Source organism: Carassius auratus, unplaced genomic scaffold (assembly GCF_003368295.1).
Source record: "Carassius auratus strain Wakin unplaced genomic scaffold, ASM336829v1 scaf_tig00013521, whole genome shotgun sequence".
NCBI classification, from domain to species: Eukaryota; Metazoa; Chordata; class Actinopteri; order Cypriniformes; family Cyprinidae; genus Carassius; species Carassius auratus.
In genome coordinates, this window is record NW_020524405.1 from 18617 (window position 1) to 40220 (window position 21604).

The 21604-nt window shown below is 35.9% G+C and overlaps 2 protein-coding genes and 1 non-coding gene across 4 annotated transcripts; 2 read left to right on the forward strand and 1 right to left on the reverse strand.

The window, feature by feature from the left end:
* The first annotated feature begins 3651 nt into the window (after positions 1-3651).
* On the forward strand, positions 3652-8334 carry LOC113074044 (protein DEK-like). Of its 2 annotated transcripts, none has more exons than XM_026246757.1 (11): positions 3652-3785; positions 4322-4499; positions 4964-5172; positions 5288-5382; positions 5645-5765; positions 5914-6213; positions 6324-6443; positions 6820-6931; positions 7017-7162; positions 7514-7582; positions 7672-8334. In XM_026246757.1, exons 2-11 carry the CDS (start codon positions 4337-4339, stop codon positions 7681-7683), a joined length of 1347 nt encoding a protein of 448 aa, XP_026102542.1. In that variant the 5' UTR covers positions 3652-3785; positions 4322-4336; the 3' UTR covers positions 7684-8334. The 2 variants fall into 2 exon arrangements, with proteins under 2 accessions (XP_026102542.1, XP_026102541.1); XM_026246756.1 differs by having other exon boundaries at positions 3776-3912.
* Positions 8335-8811: 477 nt separating this feature from the next.
* On the reverse strand, positions 8812-8883 carry trnae-cuc (transfer RNA glutamic acid (anticodon CUC)). Its single transcript has one exon. It is a non-coding gene; the product is annotated as a tRNA-Glu (tRNA).
* A 3951-nt stretch (positions 8884-12834) lies between these two features.
* On the forward strand, positions 12835-20538 carry LOC113074047 (potassium voltage-gated channel subfamily V member 1-like). The gene is made up of 3 exons (XM_026246759.1): positions 12835-13227; positions 15266-16234; positions 19736-20538. The coding sequence occupies exons 2-3, from the start codon at positions 15289-15291 to the stop codon at positions 20242-20244; spliced, it is 1455 nt and encodes a 484-aa protein (XP_026102544.1). The 5' UTR covers positions 12835-13227; positions 15266-15288; the 3' UTR covers positions 20245-20538.
* The last annotated feature ends 1066 nt before the right edge of the window (positions 20539-21604 follow it).

Sequence of the window (21604 nt, forward strand, 5' to 3'; positions counted from 1 at the left end):
AGGAACAATGGAATACAGTTTTTTTTTAGGTTACACCAAGCGCAAAACAGCGGTATTTGGAGAAGCTCTCAAGCATACAAAATATCGACCCATACGAGCTCCCTGCAGCAGCACAGAGACCTGGACCATTTACCTCCATGCACACATATGGACATTGGGAATTATATATTTTTTTGGTTTAAGTTACTACACAATGCAGGAGTTTAAAAGTAACAAGTCTTTGAAAAGTTACGAGGCTTTCTGCTGTGGCTGGGTCCATCTACAGCAGGTGATGAAAACAGTGTTGTACTGGCCAAAGTAAGTGTATTCACATGCGTTTTAGCGTATTGTAATTACATTGCATTTAGAATGCACTTCTTGACCAAAATGGCAAAGTAATTAACTGCGAATGAACACTAGATTGTAACGAGATGTTCAATGTATACGAACGTTTCCAACATATTTTGATGTAGGCTAAAGCTGTGTATGTTTAGTTATAATTTGATTTTAACCCAATGACACATACTGTACCAGGTTTTTTTGTTGGGGGCTGCAAAGTGGACAAACCAGTTCTGGGTTAGCTAGGGTAGTTAAATGTGTGATTGCGAGATGTAAATGTCCGGGTTAGATTAAGCCAGTAACAGCGTGAATGCAAAGTGACTTACATCGTAAACAATATAATTCCCAATGTCCATATGTGTGCACTGAGGTAAATTGTTCAGGTCTCTGTGCCGCTGCAGGGAGCTGCCTGAGAGCTTCTCCAAACACCGCTGTTTTGCGCTTGGTGTGAGCTTGTTACTGTAAGGTCCCCTTTCTTTCGCCTTATGTTTTTGCATTGCTTTACTTTCTTCCTTTTTTTTCGCGTATTCGTAGATCCGTCTCGATCTGTTCCGTCGACAAAATAAATGCGCAAAAATGAAAGCGCTCTGAAATGTTTAGTCGCGCCTCTGTGAAGTTCTGAAGGCATTGCCCTGGCAACAGATAGCGTATCCTTCCATCAGGGCCGACCGGCTCAGACCCCTCCCATATCAACCCAAATCGGCACGTGACTCCTCAGTCTCTGTAGGCTACAGAATATGCTGTCGACTGTAATTAAAGGGATAGTTCACCCTAAAATGTAATTTATGTCATTGTTTATTCACTCACATGTTGTCTCAAACCTACAATATTTTTTTGTCTTGTGCTGCACACAAAAGAAGATATTTTGAAGAAGCTGATAACCAAACAGTTGCTGGTCCACATTAACTTTGATAGTAGGGGAAAAATACTTTGAAGTCACTGTGAATCAGCAACTGTTTGGTTTTCCACCTTCTTCAAAATAGTGTTTATGTTTAGCAGAAGAAGGAAACTCATTCAGATTTTTTTTCTTCACCATTTAAATTTTTGGCTGAATTATTCCTTTAATGTTAATAAAACACCAAACACACAGAGAAAAATCACTCAATAGTCTTGACTGAAAAACTTTAATTCAGTTGCTTTAATAGGAATCATTGTATATCAGGCTTTATTTTTATATTTGTTCATTCAATTTTATTAATGCTCCTGCTAAATACACCTCTTGTACCTGAAAATAAAACACATTATTTGTATAATATCTGTATTTGTAATGTGTATCTTTGTTCTCATTTTTTAATAACAAAGATAAAATAAAGACAAATATATAATAATAAAGATTATTAATAAATATTAATTAATATTAATATTGATATTAATAAATATTAATTAATATTAATATTGATATTAATAAATATTAATAATAAAGATTTATATCTTTACCCATGCACTTCGGCCTAAATATCTGCCACACTTTTTCATATTTAAAAGGCTTTATACAAGGGAAATTAATTTGTCTGTGATGCTCAAACAGCTTGCAGAATAGAAAAACCAACATGACAAAGAATCAGGATAAAGATTTGTTAGATTTTTATTAGGCTTATATCACCCACCCCTAGCTGAGGGAGAACAAACCCAGACTCCAAACCCCATTAAAATAAATAATAATATTAAAAATAATAATAATATTTGCCTATGACAAGCACCACTAATAATAATAAAACAAATAATAATAAGTTATGTTGCCTCTGTTAATTATATCATAATTTCAGTTCTTATAGTTTCACAAAAATAGCTTTTATTTCAATAGGTCTCCTGACCCCCTTTAGCCTAATATGTTTCCTTTTATCTAGGCCTACATGTTTTCTTTACATCTATTCATTCATTCGGCAGACACTTTTATCCAAAGCCACTCACAACCAGAGAATAACATTCAAATATTGTTCTCTTACTGTTCAAAAGAACATATCATTTTTTTTTTACCTGGGGCCACATTCACAAAGAAACTTATTCTAACTTTTTGAGAAACTCCTAAAAATAATGGGCGTCATTCATAACTTTAGACTCCTAATGTGCTTTACTTAGAGTAATTCATTAAGCATTTTAGCCCTAACAGTAGCACCTATGTCTGGAACAGCTTAGAAGAAATAAATTTGTCTATACAAACGTGACTTCAGATTCATTTAAAAAGTCTCTCGTCCTACTCGTGTAGCATGTCTTCTCACACAAAGACCTGTCACTCATCATGAGGCAATCACTGTGATCTGTTATATATGTGAATCTGTCAATAATAATAATATCATCATCATATCATTAATGTTGACCTGGTTTAACTAACTTTTACGTGATAACCCTATAATAGGGGCCCTGTGCCTATCTCTGGGTTCCTGGCTTAGAAAAGATATGCATTAAAACCATAGACTGTAAAAAAAAATATGGACGTAGTGTCCGTGACGTCACCCATAGACTCCTCAACAGCGGTTTTGAAGCCTAAAGTGTGCAGAGCGGGCCGTCGCCATCTTGGCAGCGCGTCACTGCGCGACTCTCCCGGATAATCGAAAATGGGCAAAAAGGCGGGAGCTGATTGCTGAAGCCACGCCCACCTAGCGCGACGGCATTGTCAGCAGCGGCAATCCACCTGTCACTCAAGTGGCCACGCCCTTAATTATGCAGAACTTTAAGGCTCAATATAATTTAAACTGATGAGTTATAAAAAAATTCACCCCCCTCACAGTTGTCATGAAAGGCAAAATTAGCAATATAGACCAAAATCATTTTTTGAATCAGGCTGTAAACATGTTTTTTTCTGCTGTAAAGTTGGGCATTTTAACATGGGGAGTCTATGGCACTGACTCTCTTCTGCAGCCAGCCTCAAGCGGCCAGACGATGAATTGCAGTTTTAGTCACTTCCTTATTGGCCTCACGAGAGAGAGCGCGAGGTTGCCGCTTGATTAAAACAGATAGTTTATAGCTTAATTTTGCACCCTTTTTTTTCAAGTGTTTATGTTGCCCCCCCAAACAAGCCAAATGCCCCCCCCCCCCAAACATGACATCCTGGTAACCCCATCTGATACTACTTCTTTCTTCCTCACATTTCTTACATTCAAGAATTGCATGAGTTACTGTTTCTTCTACTTTGCATTCTTCACATAGTCCAATATCCTGAGTGTACTATTTAGATTGGAATGTCTAAACTTATGCTAACTTATCTACGTCCTCATTTCCCTTTATACCTACGTGTGATGGAACCCGAATAAAACTGATTAAAATATCATTCTGAACCAATCTTGAACTCATGAATATTCATGTTTGCTCCGCCCACTGAAATCTATGGTGACGTCATGTGAAACCTATGAATAGGTTTTATGCATAGACATGTCCGCGTGGTCACGTGATAGCCCGCCCTCTCTTTTCAAACGCCATGTTTACTGCGCACCTCCGTCGCGACCAATTGGCAGCAACACTAACGTACAGTGAGTATATGTATTAAAGTATGAGTCCACGAGGTTTACTGAGGTTTTACAGTCTGTAACATTTTCTCTCAATTTTATGTTCACGTACACGAAGGCAGGACTTCCACGATTTGCTGCAAAAGGAAATGTAATTCTGTTTTTGTGATCAAGTAGGCGGGATGAATATGCTATTCTGCTGCGCTATCAGTCTAAAAGCTTTAAGTCGCCAGGTTATGTATGAGTAAACGTTTATTTTTCTCACGTTTGATTGTGTAATTTACGTTTTCCGCTGTTTTCACATAGTTTACCTCACATTGGTGGTAGTTTCCTAGTCTGTTAGCACGCAGAAGGTTTGTATCTGGGGTTTATACAACAGAGACACAAACGCGCCAAATTCGTTATGCAGCACGAGCGCACTATTGATAATGTGATTAAAGGCGACGAATGGAGCTGTTGTTTATGTGAATTATACTAGTAATAATAACACGTCTAATAACAGTATTCTGTTGAATTCACGATTATAGCACAGCGACTTGTCTTTTTATCCATTTATTTAGGGTGCAACTGAGATCATGAGTGAAAAAATGGAAGCTGTTGACATAGAAGATGTTCCTTTGGACGAAAATTCAATAAAAGAAAAGGAGAAGAAAAAGAAGAAGAGGAGTCCATCTGATGATACAGAGCAGGATGAATCAGAAAGCCCTAAACCTAAAAGCAGGTCTAAACCCAAATTGTGTAAGTTAATTCACATCAGCATTTGATGCCAAAGCATTTATTTCAAGAATTGTTATTTTTGTTAATAATATTATTACAGTTACTTACAGACTACAGTATCATTACTTTGTTTTTTTACTTTGAGTTTTTATGAAAAAATAAATAATTCAGCTCATATATTAAATCATACCTGATTCCATGTCTTTTAGTAATTAGGTTTTTTAGATTAGATTCAACTTTATTGTCATTATGCAGAGTACAAGTACAGAGCTAATGAAATGCATTTAGCATCTAACCAGAAGTGCAAGAATATAGTGTTTTATATACATATAAGTGCAGAGTAAGTGAAGCTATGATTTACAGAATGTACAGTGGAGTTGCTATATACAGTATTGAGTATATACAGAATATAAATAGGAATGCAGTGTAGGGATCGTATGTACATTATGAACAGAGCAGTAATGTCCTTTTAATCATCTTTGCAGTCGAGCCCGAAATTCTTGAAGGAAAACGGGAGAAAAAAATCATCCAGAGACTTGATTTGATGAGTAAACCGAAGGAAAAGCCAAAGATTGAGAGCACAGGAAGTGGCGCCAAACTGGGAGACATTGCACGGATTAATCACTCCATCGGAAAGCTTAAAGCGCCTCTGCTCAAACCTCTACATAAAATTGTATATGATCGCCCTGGAGCTGTAAGGTTTAGTTTTAGAACTCATTTAACACATAAATGGCCAAAAGCATATGTTACTACAGATTGTTGTTAGATTTCAGTTTGTAACTGAATAATGCTGCTTGATGTTCTTACAGGCGTCAACACTGCGTAAAAATCTTCGGCTGTTTAATGGATTTCCTTTTGGGGAGGACAGTGACCTTTACAGCAAAAAAATGGAGAAGGTGAAAAGGTAGTCCATTTAACTGGTTTGACTCTGTTATTCTTAATATATTTACACGTCAGTGGTGTATAAAGAGATGAAGGCACAGATTATGTGTGCTCTGATAGGTATTATTGACAGTGACATTGTCAGACCAGTTTTTGTCCTGTGGTTTATTCCATGTCAACTCCACAAGAGGTCCCCGGATAATTATTCATAAAGTCAAATATTTTTCTAGTTGTCATTAGTTTAAAGTGGGTGTGGTAATTAGTTTTTTTTTTCTGTCTGGCAGGCTTCACAAGGAACAACTCAGAATCATTTGTCAGACTCTTGATCTGGAGAGGTCTGGAACGCAAATTATTCTTTCAGAGAGGATCATGAAATTTCTTACATGTCCAACCAACTCAGGAAAGGTGAGGTTTGTTTTTGTTTGTTTTTTGGGTCTGAACAATAACAATGCAACTTTTTATATCAGTTCATATCATGTGATACTAGGTATTTTGGAGATTAGTTTGTCTTTTGCTGTTTTCCAATGGCTTTTTGTGTATTAACTGTCTGCAGCCTGTCCTAAAGAAGAAAAAGAAGATGACCAAAGATGCCAAAAGAGAAAAGTCTTCATCCAAAAGTAAAAAGACCCAGAAAAATGTAGAAAGCGGGAAGTCCAAACCCATTGTCACTGATTCAAGTAGTGATGATGATGACGAAGATGATGAAGAGGGCAAAGAGAACAGTAAGGACACTTTGAAGTCTGCAACAGCAAATCAAGAACATAAAGACAGTGAAGATAAATTTTCTGATAAAGAGGAAGATGATGATGATGATGATGATGATGCTCCTGAAGAGGAGATCAAGGAGGAAGAAGTGAGTGAAAAGTTTTTTTTTTTTCTAAATGCTCCAGATTTTTTTGTTTTACAGTTCAGGCAATATATTACTATTCGTAAATTTCTTGTATTGTGTCCGCAAATCAACAGAAATCTCCTCCTCAGAAGAAATCTTCAACCACAAAGTCTACAAAGAAATCAGAAAAGTCAGAACAGACTGCATCAGATGAAAGTGACCAAGACGTTCATGAAAATAAGAATGCAAAAAAGGTTAGACAAAAACACTTACTAGTATTATTTGTGAATTCAGAATTTTTTTCACATAATTCAAATGAATTTAAGCTTATTTGAGCGTGTTGTCTTGGCCTGTTGATTAAGTCAGTCATTAAAAATGGCTGATAAACAATTAGTTAATTTACAGCTTAATTGGGCAATGAAAAATGAGTTTTAAACTGCCATTGAAAGAAATAGCTAAATTTCATTTATGGCACAATAATAATAACAAGTACAACTTTTGTTGCACTTTTGATTTATAGATCTGCAGATGCCCCAGAAATGTGTTCAGTTTTTCCCTCTGATTTTCTTAACTGCTGTTGTGACCGTACACACTACGTTTAACTCACCATTTAATTCACAAATTTCCTAGACAAAAAAGAAACCTGCAACAAAGAGGAAAGCTCCAGCAAAGCCTGTCCCAAAAACCAAGAAAGCTGACAGCAGCAGCAACCGAGGGAAAAAGAAAGCAAGCAAGAGCAAGGGTAATAATGCAGCAAATGCTTCAAGATGCAAGACTAGAAGTTAAAATCTAAGAATTTTATTTTTTATGCTGTATTATTCTTCCAGATGAAAGTGAAAGCTCTGATGATGATCAGCCATTGATCAAGATGGTTAAAAAACCACCTACTGAAGAACAGTTAAAGGAGGCAATCAAGGATCTCTTGAAAGATGCCAACTTGGAGGAAGTTACGATGAAGCAGATTACCCGAAAAGTATGTTTTTTCAAAGCATTTATCGGGACAAAATGGATTTTTGAGCGGTTACAGTGGCTTTTTTTCGATACCTTAAATGTGTGAATATCAAACTTGAATGGTGTCTTCAAACTAATGAGGTGTTTCACCTTAGGTGCATATTCACTTTTCTGATCCATTTTGCAATTGTATGTAACCAACTGAAGTCCAGTGATTTTTAATTAATGAAATCAGTTCCTTTAAGTTCATGCAGGAGTCCTAGCACAGGTGTAGTTCATTACAATAGCTATAGATATGTTCCACTAATGTTTGACATCCTGAAACGTTTTCAGATACTTATTTATGAACTTCCTTTGTTTTGCTTCATTGTAGGTTTATGACAAGTATCCTCACTTTGATCTGAGCAGCAGAAAGGAATTCATCCGAGAGACAGTTAAAGGTGTAAGTACCTCCAAAATACTAAACCATTGTTTTATAATCGATATTGTCAGTTTGCAGCTTTTGTAATGGATAATTTTCTTGTTTTTCAGTTGATATCCTGAAGTGAAGAAAATGCCTTATTTAAAAGGACAGTGAGGATGAAGATTTTTATAACACTGTTCATTATTGTGTAGTTCTTATTTTTATTTTATATAAGGTTTCTCAACTATTTAGCAAATTCTGCTTTTTTGTATTTTAAAAAAAGTATTTTCTAAAGTTAAATTGTTTTTTAATTTGACAGTGAATGATTTGGATTGGTTGTTGAAAAATGCCACATTTAGAAATTAATTGTTTGGTTTGTTATTGTATTTCATCATAATATAATAATAATATTTTGGCAGTGTCAGCTTCCATTTCAGTGTTGTGCTTAAAGAAATTTGGGATATTAATTCTAATTTGAAAAGAGCAAAAAAACATTGTTTTTTTTATCTTTGTTTTGCTCTCATTTCTAGATGATTTTTTGTAAATATACTTTATATGTGCATTTTTCTTTCTTCTGTTTTAATGCAAGTCATAAGGAACAATTGTATCTCTTAATTTGAGATGTTACTCATACCTGCAGGTCAGTGTAAGATCAGGTTCTCTGATAAGTCCTGGGTTGACTTCTGTTGTTTACACTGACCTCAGTAACCAATATATCAGTTATCATCAGACATATGGCTCTGTTATAATGTGTCACAAAAACAAAACAGAAACAAAGAGGTGTGTTTATTTTGAAATAAATTGATTTTTCATAGAAAATAACCTGTCTGTTTATTAAGACTAAGGTTCAATTGCCACTCCATGGTGTTGTGCTTCAAAGTTTTCGTTCCAATTTAAACTGTTTTAATGTGTTGATCTGTGGAGCAGTTGTAAACCTTTTTGAATAGAAACCCCTCATTTGTCAAACATGCAAAGCTTATTTTCCCCAAATTCCAATATTTTTGCTAAAATTACATCAAAATTGCTGGTTTTAAACTTTTTTCTTTCATAAACAAAAAATGGGAAACCAGAAAATATTGGGGGTTGGGGTGTGTTATTCATAAGGTGTTTGCACACATTAGGTGTTTGCTAAGGCCCCCTAGTGGATCTCGCCCTCCTAGCTTTAATACAGGCATTTTCCAAACAGATATCTGTTGGCAACAGATAGATTTGAAGTTTCTACCTTTATTGAACTATTCTATGAAAAAAGAAGAAAAAAAAAGCACTCGTTCCCTGACCGGGAATCGAACCCGGGCCGCGGCGGTGAGAGCGCCGAATCCTAACCACTAGACCACCAGGGACTATTGCAGTTGGGTACAAGAAATGTCATATTAGAAGTTATATAAAGCGTACGATCCTCTCTTTAAAATAAATTAAATTTAGACAATCAACCAACGGCTTACACCTCAGTGCTTCTAAAGGACTTCTGTGTTTAAAATCACCTGCCAACAAATAATGACAACTGAAAATTGTCCATACATTATAATACATAGAGTTCATATAATGCAAACAAATCACTATCATTTAACAAACTAGGAGAAATTTAAGAAGAAATTATTGTCTTCACGCCACACTGTTTACTTCGTTTAGGGCTTTAACATTTCCTGATTGCAGGCGGGAGGAGAAACATGGCAGAAACATCGACAGGATTCCTTGATGAATAGAAAGTTCAGAAAAACAGAATTTATTTGAAATATAAATCTTTTTTATATCATAAATGTCTACTGTCTTTTTTATAAAATTTAATGAAAAATCAGTCAATCATAAACTACAAAATCGGTGTAATGGCAATATTTCCAACCACCGGCGGCGCCAGGGGGGGTCTTGGGGGGTCTCAAGACCCTGCCAAAAAATGCCTTGACCCCCCATTTGACCCCCCAGCCTCTTCCTGATTAAAAAATATATATATTCGGGATAAAGATCCAAAAATGTTTCTCTTCAAACGACGCAGAACAATAATAAATAATAATTATTTCGACATTTATTCATACACTGAACCGAGAACCGTTTCTGTCGGACGCGTCCGATTCGAGAACAGATGAGCTGATGATAACTGCGCATGCGTGATTCAGCGTGAAGCAGACTGACACAGAGCGCATCTGAACCGAACTGATTCTTTTGGTGATTGATTCTGAACTGATTCTGTGCTAATGTTATAAGCGCGGGTAAACCAAAGGCTTGAATGAAGGCAATCATCGCCAATGACGGCATTACATCGAGCGCAAAAGAACCGGTGAACCATTTTTTTTTTTCAGCTGGTTTATTTGATCGAATTGTCCGAAAGAACCGGTTCACTTGAGCACCTGCTCCTTTGCCCCTTAAGTGCCCTTTTGTCAAAGCAAAATTTCCTCAATTTTTTTTGTAATAACATACACTTTTGTGAATGCCTGCCCACGCCCAATCATAATATTAGTACAATTTATTAATAATAATTAAGCCGTAAATAAAATGACCAACATGATGACAGTTCACCTGACTACGACCTCATCCAACCGGGAAGATTCCTCATGCTGCACGCGCATTTTTTAATTGCTAGAGGATATTTTCAACATCGTGGCAGCTGGTAAGTGGTGTTTCATTCTCAGCGAAGTGATTTTGATGTTTATTTACTTATTATTATTTTACAAGAACGATGTGATGTGAGAACATGCAGATACGTTGTTTATATTGCTGTGTGTAGCCTGTAGTGTAGAAGTAACACTAGCGTGCTGTTTGAGGGAGAAAAGTTTCACAGGCATCGAGGGGTCTGGTCTTTTTTATGTTATTTGAATAAACTTTTATTATATTACAGTACTTATTTATTTTTAACACGTAAAAATAATTATCACAACACTGGTAAGGCTTATTCAGATTTTCTCATTCTCTGAATTATCATTATAAAAATAAAAACAATTCAGATTTTAAATGTGATGCAAATATTTTTTCTACAATAGCAACAGTGTTTACAACAGCAAGACCACTTTAGCCTGTAAACTCAATAATATATCTCTGGACATAAATGTAAAAATATCAATGTCAATAAAAATGCATAATATACCTGACATGAAAGTGCAGTGTGAAGGATATGAATAACAAATGTAGCCTGTCATTTGTTTACATTGCAAAGGTGTTTCTGTTGTTTAGTAGCAGAAATATGCAGTTATTAGCCGTGTCCACTGTATTTTTTGTTGGTTTTCATGAGACCCCCCTTGAAAAGACCAGGACCCCCCCATTGCCCCCCCAATCAAAATTGTCTGGAGCCGCCACTGTTTCCAACATCTGAAATGTAAGCATTTCCAAATTTTTTAGCTTTCCCCGAAGCTCTGGTGGTGACTTCATGTGTCTGTGCAAGTTGTGAAAATTCTGAAAATTAATCTTGAAATAATTGGATTGTTGGATTTCAAATCTGTATGGGCTGAGGCATCAAAAATAACTAAGTAACAAGCTGTTTTATGGATGGTAAATGTAATATTACTAAAATCATATCAGTAATTAGTCGCAATACTAGTCAGCTACTGCAAAAATGAATATTATTACTGCAACTATTAGTAACTAGCTAGGCTACTGTCCAACACTGGTAATATGTAAAGTAATAGTATTACTTTTCAAAGGAGTAACTAATGTGTTTGGAGTAACAAGCCCAAAACTTGTTTCGAATTAGTAAGTCTTTCTTTCTACTGTGGAGATGGGATTTCTGAATTACAACCTCTCTGTTGTCAACATTCACTTTTGTTGTATGAAAAAAAGGTTAAAGTGAATACTGGATGTTGCCTGTCAATAACTTCTCCAAGGAACAACAGTATTCAAGTATGGAACAAGATGGTTGGTAAATTGTCCCTTTGGGTGTGTGGTATCAAAAATATAGGTCTAATGTGAATAAAAAGTAGCCTATATACTTAATTCATTCACATGGTCAACTTAGTTTCCCGTCGGAATTCATTTATATGCATTACAATAGCCTATAGGCTATGTTTTCATAACAATTGTATATTTTCAAATGTAACAAAATTCTCCTTGTGAAGTGTTTTGCTGAAAGTGTGCTCGTGCTATCGTTCTTTGTTAAAATGATATCCAAATTTTACTTTAGTGTATTTTATTCCATGTCTAGATGCAATTTGATAATTTGTTTGTCTGTTCTAAAGTAATGCCATTAGATGTGGCATTCATTGACTTAATTGTGCAAATATTTTTAAGGCCACTATATAATTTAGGCCTATATTTAATTTAGAACATCAAAAAATAAATTATAGGCAATGCCCCGAAATTTTAATTAAAGTATGTTTTATAAAAGATATGTATTTAATTTAATTAGGTTCTCTCAGCTGAGTATTTATATAGTTACAATTATTTCCAGTAATTTTACCAACACAACAGCAGGGGGCAACATGCTACTTTAGAAATAGTGAAATACATGCTACTTTAGAAATAGGCTCAGAAATAGTGAAATAGCATTTCCAAAATTATTCACTATATCAGGTGCACATTATACATCTTTTGATATTTTTCACTCACACTGCAAGTTAAATTCTTCAGTTATTTTACATTTCAATTACATTTTGTGTAGAAAATGTTGTAACTTTAGAAAGTTGGACCAAATAACGAATAAAGAAAAACCTGTGATAGATCAAAGCTAATAATTTCTGTGTACCGAAAATGTGTGCTCATTCAGCAATAGTGAAATAATGATGGTATGCTATTCTGAAAACAGATCTCCTTCCACACATTTGTGATCCACCTGCTGATTCAATAATTACTCATTCATTCATGAATACATCACCAGTTATACAATTAGGTAGTTATACAATATGCAGACCTGCAGTGAGATCAGAAATGTTCTAATCAATGTGATTAGACTACATTTTCTTCCATAGGCTATTGCTGTTGTTATATTCATATCATATTAATCGGTATATAATATAATACTAAAAACCAGTAAAATAAACATCTGAGGTGTTAAAGTGTTTTGTCATGTGATTCTACATTTCAGGTTTCCTAAAAGCAGGGACCGACAAACCTTTATCCTCTCACAAAATCCTGTTTCTCGGGTTTTATGCTATAAAATCAGAGTTTGTAAATCCACTCGCAGCTGCATGTCCACCCTTTTCGTACCACCAAACCATGGACTTTGTTTTGAAATGTGTGGGAAAAGTTATTTGAAACAAGCGTAGGTTTAAGGGCAAAGTTGACCCACCCACGAGGATCAAAGCATGGTTTGCTTTCTACGTGCTGCGCGAGTGCGCGCGCATACAAGCGTAGATCTCGTGACAGCGAAGCTTTGATTTTTCCAGACGATTACAACGCGTCTAATTTTTTTCTTCTTCTCTTTTCTTTTTTTCTTTGGTTGTATTAAGTGTCTGGAGTTTGTTGCTTAGCAGCCTGAAAATGACTCCTGATTGGTTGATACCTCGCACTCTCTCCAGCGCGTTAAAACGCTTCTGAAAGGTGCACGAGGCGCGCTTCAGAACTGTTCCGAACTCTGATGAACCTGCGAAACCGCGAGCCGCATCAGTACTTCTCTCTGAGCATTTGGGAATATTCTGTTTGCATTATGTACTTTAGTTTATCGACAGTGGATCAGCATCTTCTGAAGTGGGAACAGAGTGAAGAGACAGATGGATCCAGCTCACCTCACACACGAGCTTTCAGTGTAGGTTTATAGGCTGAAGGTGGGTGTCCACAGTTACTGTTGATCCTGTATCATTCTTTATGTTTTGTATTTTTAGATATCCAGCTGATATTTAAAAGGCTGCATGAGTTTAAAACTTATTTACATACAGCCCATTTTAGTATTAATTGATTTCTATATATTATTTTCTATTTAGAATCTTGTATAGCGCTTTAACTGTGCACTAAATACCTTGTAAAATAACTGACAAACAGTGCATGACTTTGCACAGTCATTATCAGACTGAGAGATGGGAATTATTTGAATTATGTAAAATATTAATTTGTTGTTACTTCTCTGGATCTGCACAAACCTCTGCTTTATATTCCCCACTGAATATGTTTAACATTGAACTAGAGTTTGTTTGGAAATAAAAGATTCTCAGTATAATTGTAGTAGAGCTCAAATTTTTTAGAATGCTTTTACTTCCATGCATTTTATTTTAATATAAGAGAAGACAGTGTTTTCCTTTCAATTGCATTTTCAGTCTATTTTTAGGTTTAGGTTTTTATGTTTTTGAGAATGTAAAAAAGAAGAAGAAACCATTTAACTTAAAATCCTAAAATGTACTTAATTCTGTATTGACTGGTTTTCAGTCAGAAATAGAATCTAATGTGACTGGACTGACTTGAGTCTATTGGGTTACACTAATGAAAGTGTTTTTAAGGATGAGATGAGGTATAAACAGCAGTGCTTGTGTTCACTTTTTACAGTGATACAGTACATTGACAGTGGCTTGCTTTAGTGAAAATGCCTTCTCAAAGGTTGTTCTTACATTGTGCTCAGATCTCTTTAGTGTGATCCCATGGGACCTTGTTAAAAATGCAGGTTTTAAAAATGACCACCGTGACAATATTATAGAGGACCGTACCAAAGAGAATTAATGATTACAAAAATAGTACCATTAGTTCAATTAATTAGACAGGCCAGCTAAAATATTTAAATCTCAACACAGCTTTGAAGAAGTAGGACACTGCCAAAGGCTTCTTCTCCCTCCTACCGTGTCTGATGTATGCCAGTGATGGCGTAAAAGAGAGAGAGAGAAAAAAACATTTTCATTAAGGGAATTTACTCATTCAATACACAGAGCTATCAATAAGTTGGTATTACACTTAGCTAACTGTATACACAGACTATCCAAACTGTCTTTTTTTATATCTATTAAAATGCTTAGTTGAGAATCATAAGGCAGATGAAGTATTGTAATGTGTGATATTTACTGGATAAAACATATAATAGGGCTTGTTAACCTGTGTTAACGTCTTTTTAAACCCAGACTTAAGGTCAGTTTTAACCCTGAGTTATGAATCTTTCAAGGTGAAACAATGTGTTGCTTGCACGTTAGTCTCAGTGCTTACGTCATTAATATTCATATGCTTTATACATTTGCACAAACTTGCAAAGCTGAAAGTTATTGCATCAGCGCAAAAGCATTAACTGGAGTGATGAGGAGGTGCTATTGTTTTTTGCTGCATGTTTCAGAAGATTTAAAGGGAAAGTCCACCAAAAAATATTTAATTTCTGTCATCATTTGCTAACCATTATGTCATTCCAAACCTGTATGGTTTCTTTCTTCTGCGGAACACAAAAGAAGATATTTTGAAGAATGTTTCAACTGTTTTGTACAAAACAACATTGAACCCCACTGACCTTAATTGAGATATTTTAAATATATTTTAAACATTGTATTTAATATTTCAGAATATCTGAAAAAGAAAGTCATACAGGTTTGAAAACACATGAGGCTGAATGATGACAGATTTTTATTTAACTCATTTTGTGCAATAGGGTTATCTGCATTAACCAATGGTTCACAAATACAGTCTGGAATCTCAAAATCGGAATAAATCATTTTTTACTATATCATAAAGTATGACAACTGAAGATTTTGTTTGCCCAGGGCTATGAGAGACCATTTAAAGTGTGAAAAGTTTACATTTTTATCCTAAATTTAGACCAGCTGCCAAATCCTTATTATTATTGATACTGCTCTTTTCATTCTGTCATACTAATGCACTTTCCTTCACTGGGTCTCTCAGGGCTCAGCGTTACACAGAACACAATGATCACAGATTCATCAAGTCCAGCAGAGTTCTACGAGGACAATGCTTCACTGCTGTCCTTGGACTCTAGTGTTTTCTTCAGCGAGCCTGCACTACCTAGCAACGATCCGCTGGATTTCTTCATTATAAATGTGGGAGGCAGTCGGTATATCCTCTCTCAGGAACTGTTGGCCTCTCACCCGGAGACTCGTCTGGGCAAGCTGGCCCTCTCTAGTCGAGACTCTGCTTTAGATCTATGCGACGATGCAGATTTCTTGGAGAACGAGTTCTTCTTTGACCGCAACTCGCAGACCTTTCAGTACATCATGAACTTCTACAAGACGGGTCACTTACATGTGCGAGAGGAGCTGTGTGTGATCTCGTTCCTTCAGGAGATCGAGTACTGGGGCATCGATGAGATCCGCATAGACAGCTGTTGTAGGGACAGATACTATCGGCGGAAGGAGATGAAGGATTCGTTTGATATTCGTAAAGATGCTGAAGTAATAGACAACGAGGAGGAGGACTTCACCGGTGTTTTGTGCCAGGAGTTACGCCAACGTCTATGGGATCTTATGGAGAAGCCGGACTCCTCTAAGGCGGCCAAGATGTTTGGGACGCTATCCATGTTCTTTGTAGTGGTGTCCATCCTGAACATTGCTCTGATTTCACTGGACTTCACAATACTTGGTGCACCCATCATCTTGGATGCTCTCGAGTACATTTGTATCATTTGGTTCACCGGTGAGCTGGTGCTCAGGTTCATGTGTGTTAGAGATAAGTGTAGGTTCAGCAGGAGTGTGGCGAATATCATTGACCTACTGGCTATTCTGCCCTTCTATGTGACTCTGGCCGTGGAGAGCCTGCATGGTGGATCTACGGAGCTGGAGAACGTTGGACGGGTAGTTCAGGTGCTGCGCCTAATGAGGTCTCTCAGGATGCTAAAACTTGGCCGACACTCAACAGGTGAAATACCTATTGAAACTTATCATATAATCATACACTACCAGTTCAAATGTTTGGGGTTGGTAAAAATGTTTTATGTTTTTGAAAAAAGTCTCTTATTTATTTGATCAAACATTTAGTAGAATATATTGCAAACTATTATTACAATGTAAAATATATATTTTTTCTTATTCTAACATATTTTGAAATGTAATTTATTCCTTTGATGGCTAATCTGAATTTTCAGCAGTCATTACTCCAGTCTTCAGTGTCACATGATCCTTCAGAAATCATTATAATATGCTGTTTTGGTGCTTAAGAAAAATGTATTATCAATGTTAAACACATTAGTGCAATATATATATATATATATTTTTTTTACCTTTAATAAATAATAAATATTTTTGTGGAAACCATTATACATTTTTAATGATTCTTTGACTGTTATAATGTTTAAAAGAATAGCATTTTTTAAAGGAAATCTTTTGTAACATTACAAATGTCTATACTGTAATTTTTTTAGCAGTTTAATGCATCTTTGCAAAATGAAAGCATTAATTTCATTTTAAAAAAATCATACTGAGCCCAAACTTTTGAAAGGTAGTGTACTTTTTTTGTAATTAATAAAAAAAAAGTGATTTAAGTGATTTAATGAATGTCTAGCTTTTCGAACATGCACTGTTGTGAGTTGCACATGTGAATCAAGTGCTGCAGGTTTGCCAAAGGTACTCGTAAAACACACGACTGACCTTTTTGGGCATTTTAACATGGTCCTGATGGACTCTCAACCTGGGGAATGAAATAATTCATGATGATGTCAGTCTATTTTTGGGAGAGAGAGTAAATATATTCATCATTCATATTTTGACAGTATCCCAGGGAGACTTAAAGGAATATCCTTACATACACAAAGTTACTGAAAACAGACCTGTGGCTTTGATCTTGCATTTTTGTGAAAAGAAAGAATCTCTTTCTAAGATGCTGCCATAAAGTCACAAATAATTAAACAACATGATATGCAAGGGCTAAAATACAAGGGTACGGTTGGGGAATTTGGTGTGACTAGGGTCTTTTCATGCCAACTTTCATGTGGAAATGTATAATTAGGGAAAACTGAGTTTCATAAATTATCCATTGGAAGGTTCTTTTTCTCTTTTAAAGGATATAAAGCCATATTTTATTTCGTGACTAAATAACAGACTGAATTTTTCACAGGGTCTCACTATCATTGTTTAGATTTAACACATTTTTAATCAGACAAGGTCGGTTCGGTTTTCAGGATAGATATCTGAAGAAAACACTGACAGATAATCCACAGAGGGAATGGGAGCGACTATTTTCATAACCGTCACATTTTAATAATGCGGTCCCTCTTGTCTACAGCGTTCTCTGCATCTCTGAAGGTGTTTATTCTCATTAGTGGTTCGTCTGATCAGAAGACACAAAATAAATTAAAGTGAATGGAGTCAGGCAAACCCCATAGCCATAAACATCAAATATGAACTGTGCTCAGACAAATGTGACACGTTAGTCAAGATGAGAATGAAAGTGAATGAAAAAACAAATTCAATATCAATCTTTTGAGTGCTCCCCAGTGCATTTTCATTTTTTCAAACAGAAGCTTAGTCTTTCACAGAAGCTCATGTTGACTCCAGCACCTCAGACGTGGGTTAAGGGGCCATAAAAGCCAGCGTATTAATGACAAAATACAGTTCCTGCTTCTAAAAATAAAAGGGCATGCTTTGATACACACAGTAAGTAGGCTAGGTGTCGACTTTAGATTCTTGATGTTCTGTCTGTAAATGTATTCAGTGGGGCTGCTAAAAAAAGAATAAAAAAAGCATTTCTCAGGAAGCCGTGACATTTTGTAGTGAGAGAGTATAGCAGCTGTTCTCAGGTGTCTATATTTAAAAGCTAGAATATCTGGATGATTTGATAACTGTTATAAACTTTTTGATTTATCTTTTGCAGTAATATTCACAAACTGGCAGATGCAAATGTTCTCAACATCTCAGATCTCAAGTTGACAGTTTAACCTCTGAGTCCAAGCCTCTGTTACTAATTTGAAAAGGAGTTGCTTCTTTGCAAGCTCATTATATCACTGTATTAAAAGCTAATTTTATTATGCAGAGTATTATAAGAGCATAATAAGTGAGCGAGTGTGATTACCTTCATCTGACAACAGCATTCATTCTTCAGCTCAATTTCATATTCACAATAAAACATTAGTCTGAATGTCTGCTGAAGAAAGCGATATCTTTGTCGTACTATACTTTCATCTGTTAAGGGTGATTTTCAATGACAGCGTTGGTCCTTATTTTGTTGGCTGCATCTTAAAAGGTGGTGTTGAAAGTAAAAAAAATAACTATTTTTTACAAGTCTGATTCATTCTCTTTCAAAATAAAAGTCTTTACCGCTGACTCACTCATAAAAACAGTCTCTTGTCCCCATCTAATGGTGAAACAATGTAACTAATAACCATCACAAACAAACACACACACATTATCCCTGCGTCCATGTCCCTGGATGGTCTACTTTTTCAAGTAGATCTTTGAAGGGTGGATAGGTAGGATTTCCATATCATGCCAATTTTAAAGGCAGCAGCAGCAATAACAGACAATTTAACAGAGTAGAAATGGTCTTTAAAACTAAATTACTTTTTATAAATTCATTAATATAAATTATAGAAAATTAAAATAAATTGTTATTATAATTTTTTATTATAAAAAGAAAAGAAAAAACTCGTCCATGTCCCTGGATGGTCTACTTTTTCAGGTAGATTTTTGCAGTGTGGATCCGTGGACATTCTAATAGCTAATATGCCCCACAAACCATTGTGCTTTGGTGAAGGATTCTATTATGTATTATTATAAATCTACTGCTAGTTTTTTTTCATAATATGGAAGTCAATGTGGGCCAGCAACTGAAGGTGAACTATCCCTTTAAGGGCGTAGAATAAGCAAATTAGGACACAGCATTTAACACCTGCTGTAGCTTGATTCTTTGTTACATAGAGTTCCATGCATTGGGGAACACTGACACAAATTACACAAATTATCAGAAAGTGCCCTAATGTTTTTCCTTCCCTAATTATTTGAGATGCCTCTCCTTTTTCCATGCTATTGTTTAAAGGTTAACAGTAATTTAGTAATTAGGTTAATTATTTGCAATAGTCTCTATCCTCTTGGCATGCAGTAATAATTTTAAAATTAGGGCTGTTAATTTAACACATTTATTTAGTGAATTGAATCATAAAAAAACAATAAAACATTTTAAAATAAAAGGTTTTAAAACCAAATCATGCACCTGACATAGAAAAAAAAAAACAGTTTTAAAGTCACTTTTTACAATGTCTATTCATTTTTGGGTGAACTTTCCCAGTGGGTCTGTTCAGAACGACACCAATATTCACATGCCATACAAATATATATTTTTTCTGAATGGCTTTTTGTCTTACTGACAAGTCTGAAAAAAGGAAAAATTAAAAATGAAAAAACTTTATCTCTTCTTTGTGTGATCCAGGTCTCAAGTCTTTGGGCATGACTATCGCCCAATGCTACGAGGAAGTTGGCCTCCTGATGCTGTTCCTTTCCGTGGGCATCTCCATCTTCGCCACAGTGGAATACGCTATTGAACATGACATGCCAGAGACCACCTTCACCAATGTACCCAGCGCTTGGTGGTGGGCCACCACGTCCATGACCACAGTAGGGTATGGAGATATCCGTCCGGACACGGCACTAGGAAAAGTGATGGCCTTCATCTGCATCCTATCTGGCATTCTAATTCTCTCGCTACCTATCGCCATCATCAACGATCGGTTCTCCGCCTGCTACTTCACACTTAAAATGAAGGAGGTGGCGCTGCGGCACGGGGAGGCGCTGAAACGACTGACTCGCAGCTCGGCCTCAGATATGTCAGCGATAGGGGTGAACTTACGGGACGCCTACGGCAGAAGCATACTGGAGATGCTGCGGTTGCAGGGGCGAGAGCGAGCCAGCACACGCAGCAGTGCAGGAGATCTTTGGTGATAACAGTAGGCCTGCACGCGGCCTGAGAGAGAGACAGATCAAGTGAGTGAGAGTGGTCTTTTAAGGATCTCAAAACCTTTAAAGGCATCAAAGGCTCAAAATTTGCTTAATCTTTAGAGTTTATTGCATTCGAAAAACAAAATCATCCTGCAAAAAACAACTGAACGTTCTAGTGTTTCCGATGTAGAAACATTGCAATCCTGTAACAATCAAATGCAGCTTTGCAAAGTGGCTAAAATGGTACAGTGGTAACACTGTATTAGAAATGAGCCCAAACCTGCAGCATTGCAGATAAAGTGCTATTGCTCATTTCAAATGCAAATGGGTAATTTCTTAATGTTGCGATCTAATGGAAGAAGCAACAGATCTTTTCTTCCATACTGGGATGTAAATCCAAGTGAAGCTGATTGGATGGAGGAAATTGTGCATGTAATTGTAAGAAAGAAGAGGGGTTTCAAATTTTCAAGTTTTCAATTTACAATTCTGTCATAATTTACTCACACTCATGTCTTTCCAAACCTGTATAATTTTCTTGCCTCTTTGGAACATGAAAGAAGATATTTTAAAGAATGTTGAAGAGTAAACAGTTTTGGTTCCCACTGACTTTCATTTTATGGGCAAATAATACAATGGAAGTCAGTGGGAACCAAAACTGTTTGGTTACCAGCAGTCTTCAAAATATCTTTAAAACAACATGAGGGTGAATAAATGAGGTAAAAAAGAAATTAAATAAAAATGAAACTTACATGGTTGAATCATTCACAATAAGATCAATAGCATGCATTATTATTAACATTCCATATCATGCCAACAGACCATTTAACAGAGTAGAAAATGGTCTTAAAACTAAATTAGAATTGATATTATAATTTTTTCTTATAAGAAAAATAAAACTTGATAATGAACCTCAGGGGAAAAAATAAGACCCATTTTAGGGTGAAGAGAATGATTTCTACTCCACTAGTGGCACAAAACAGAATTGCAAAAAGAAATGCTTTTTTTTAAACAGGTTTCCCTTACACTGCCCTTGGTTGGACAACAGTTAGCCACACCCCAAATTCTCACCATTGGTTGCATCAGTGTTTCCATCCTGCTTAAAACAACCATAAAAATTCTGAAAACGGCACAGTGTTTACATGTTTCGACTGAATCAGCCAACGACTTACTTTAAATTGTCTCTGCACATTAAGCTGGAGAAAGTATTTTAATGTGACACTATAATCATCAAAATGATTTTTCAAAAATTGCTACATGCCAGTTCTATTCATCCTTGTGCAACTCATTGATTGTTTGTAATATAAGTAGTTCCTACTGTTCCTTTTGAAGATCTGTAATAAAATCTGTGTCTGGATTTTCCTGT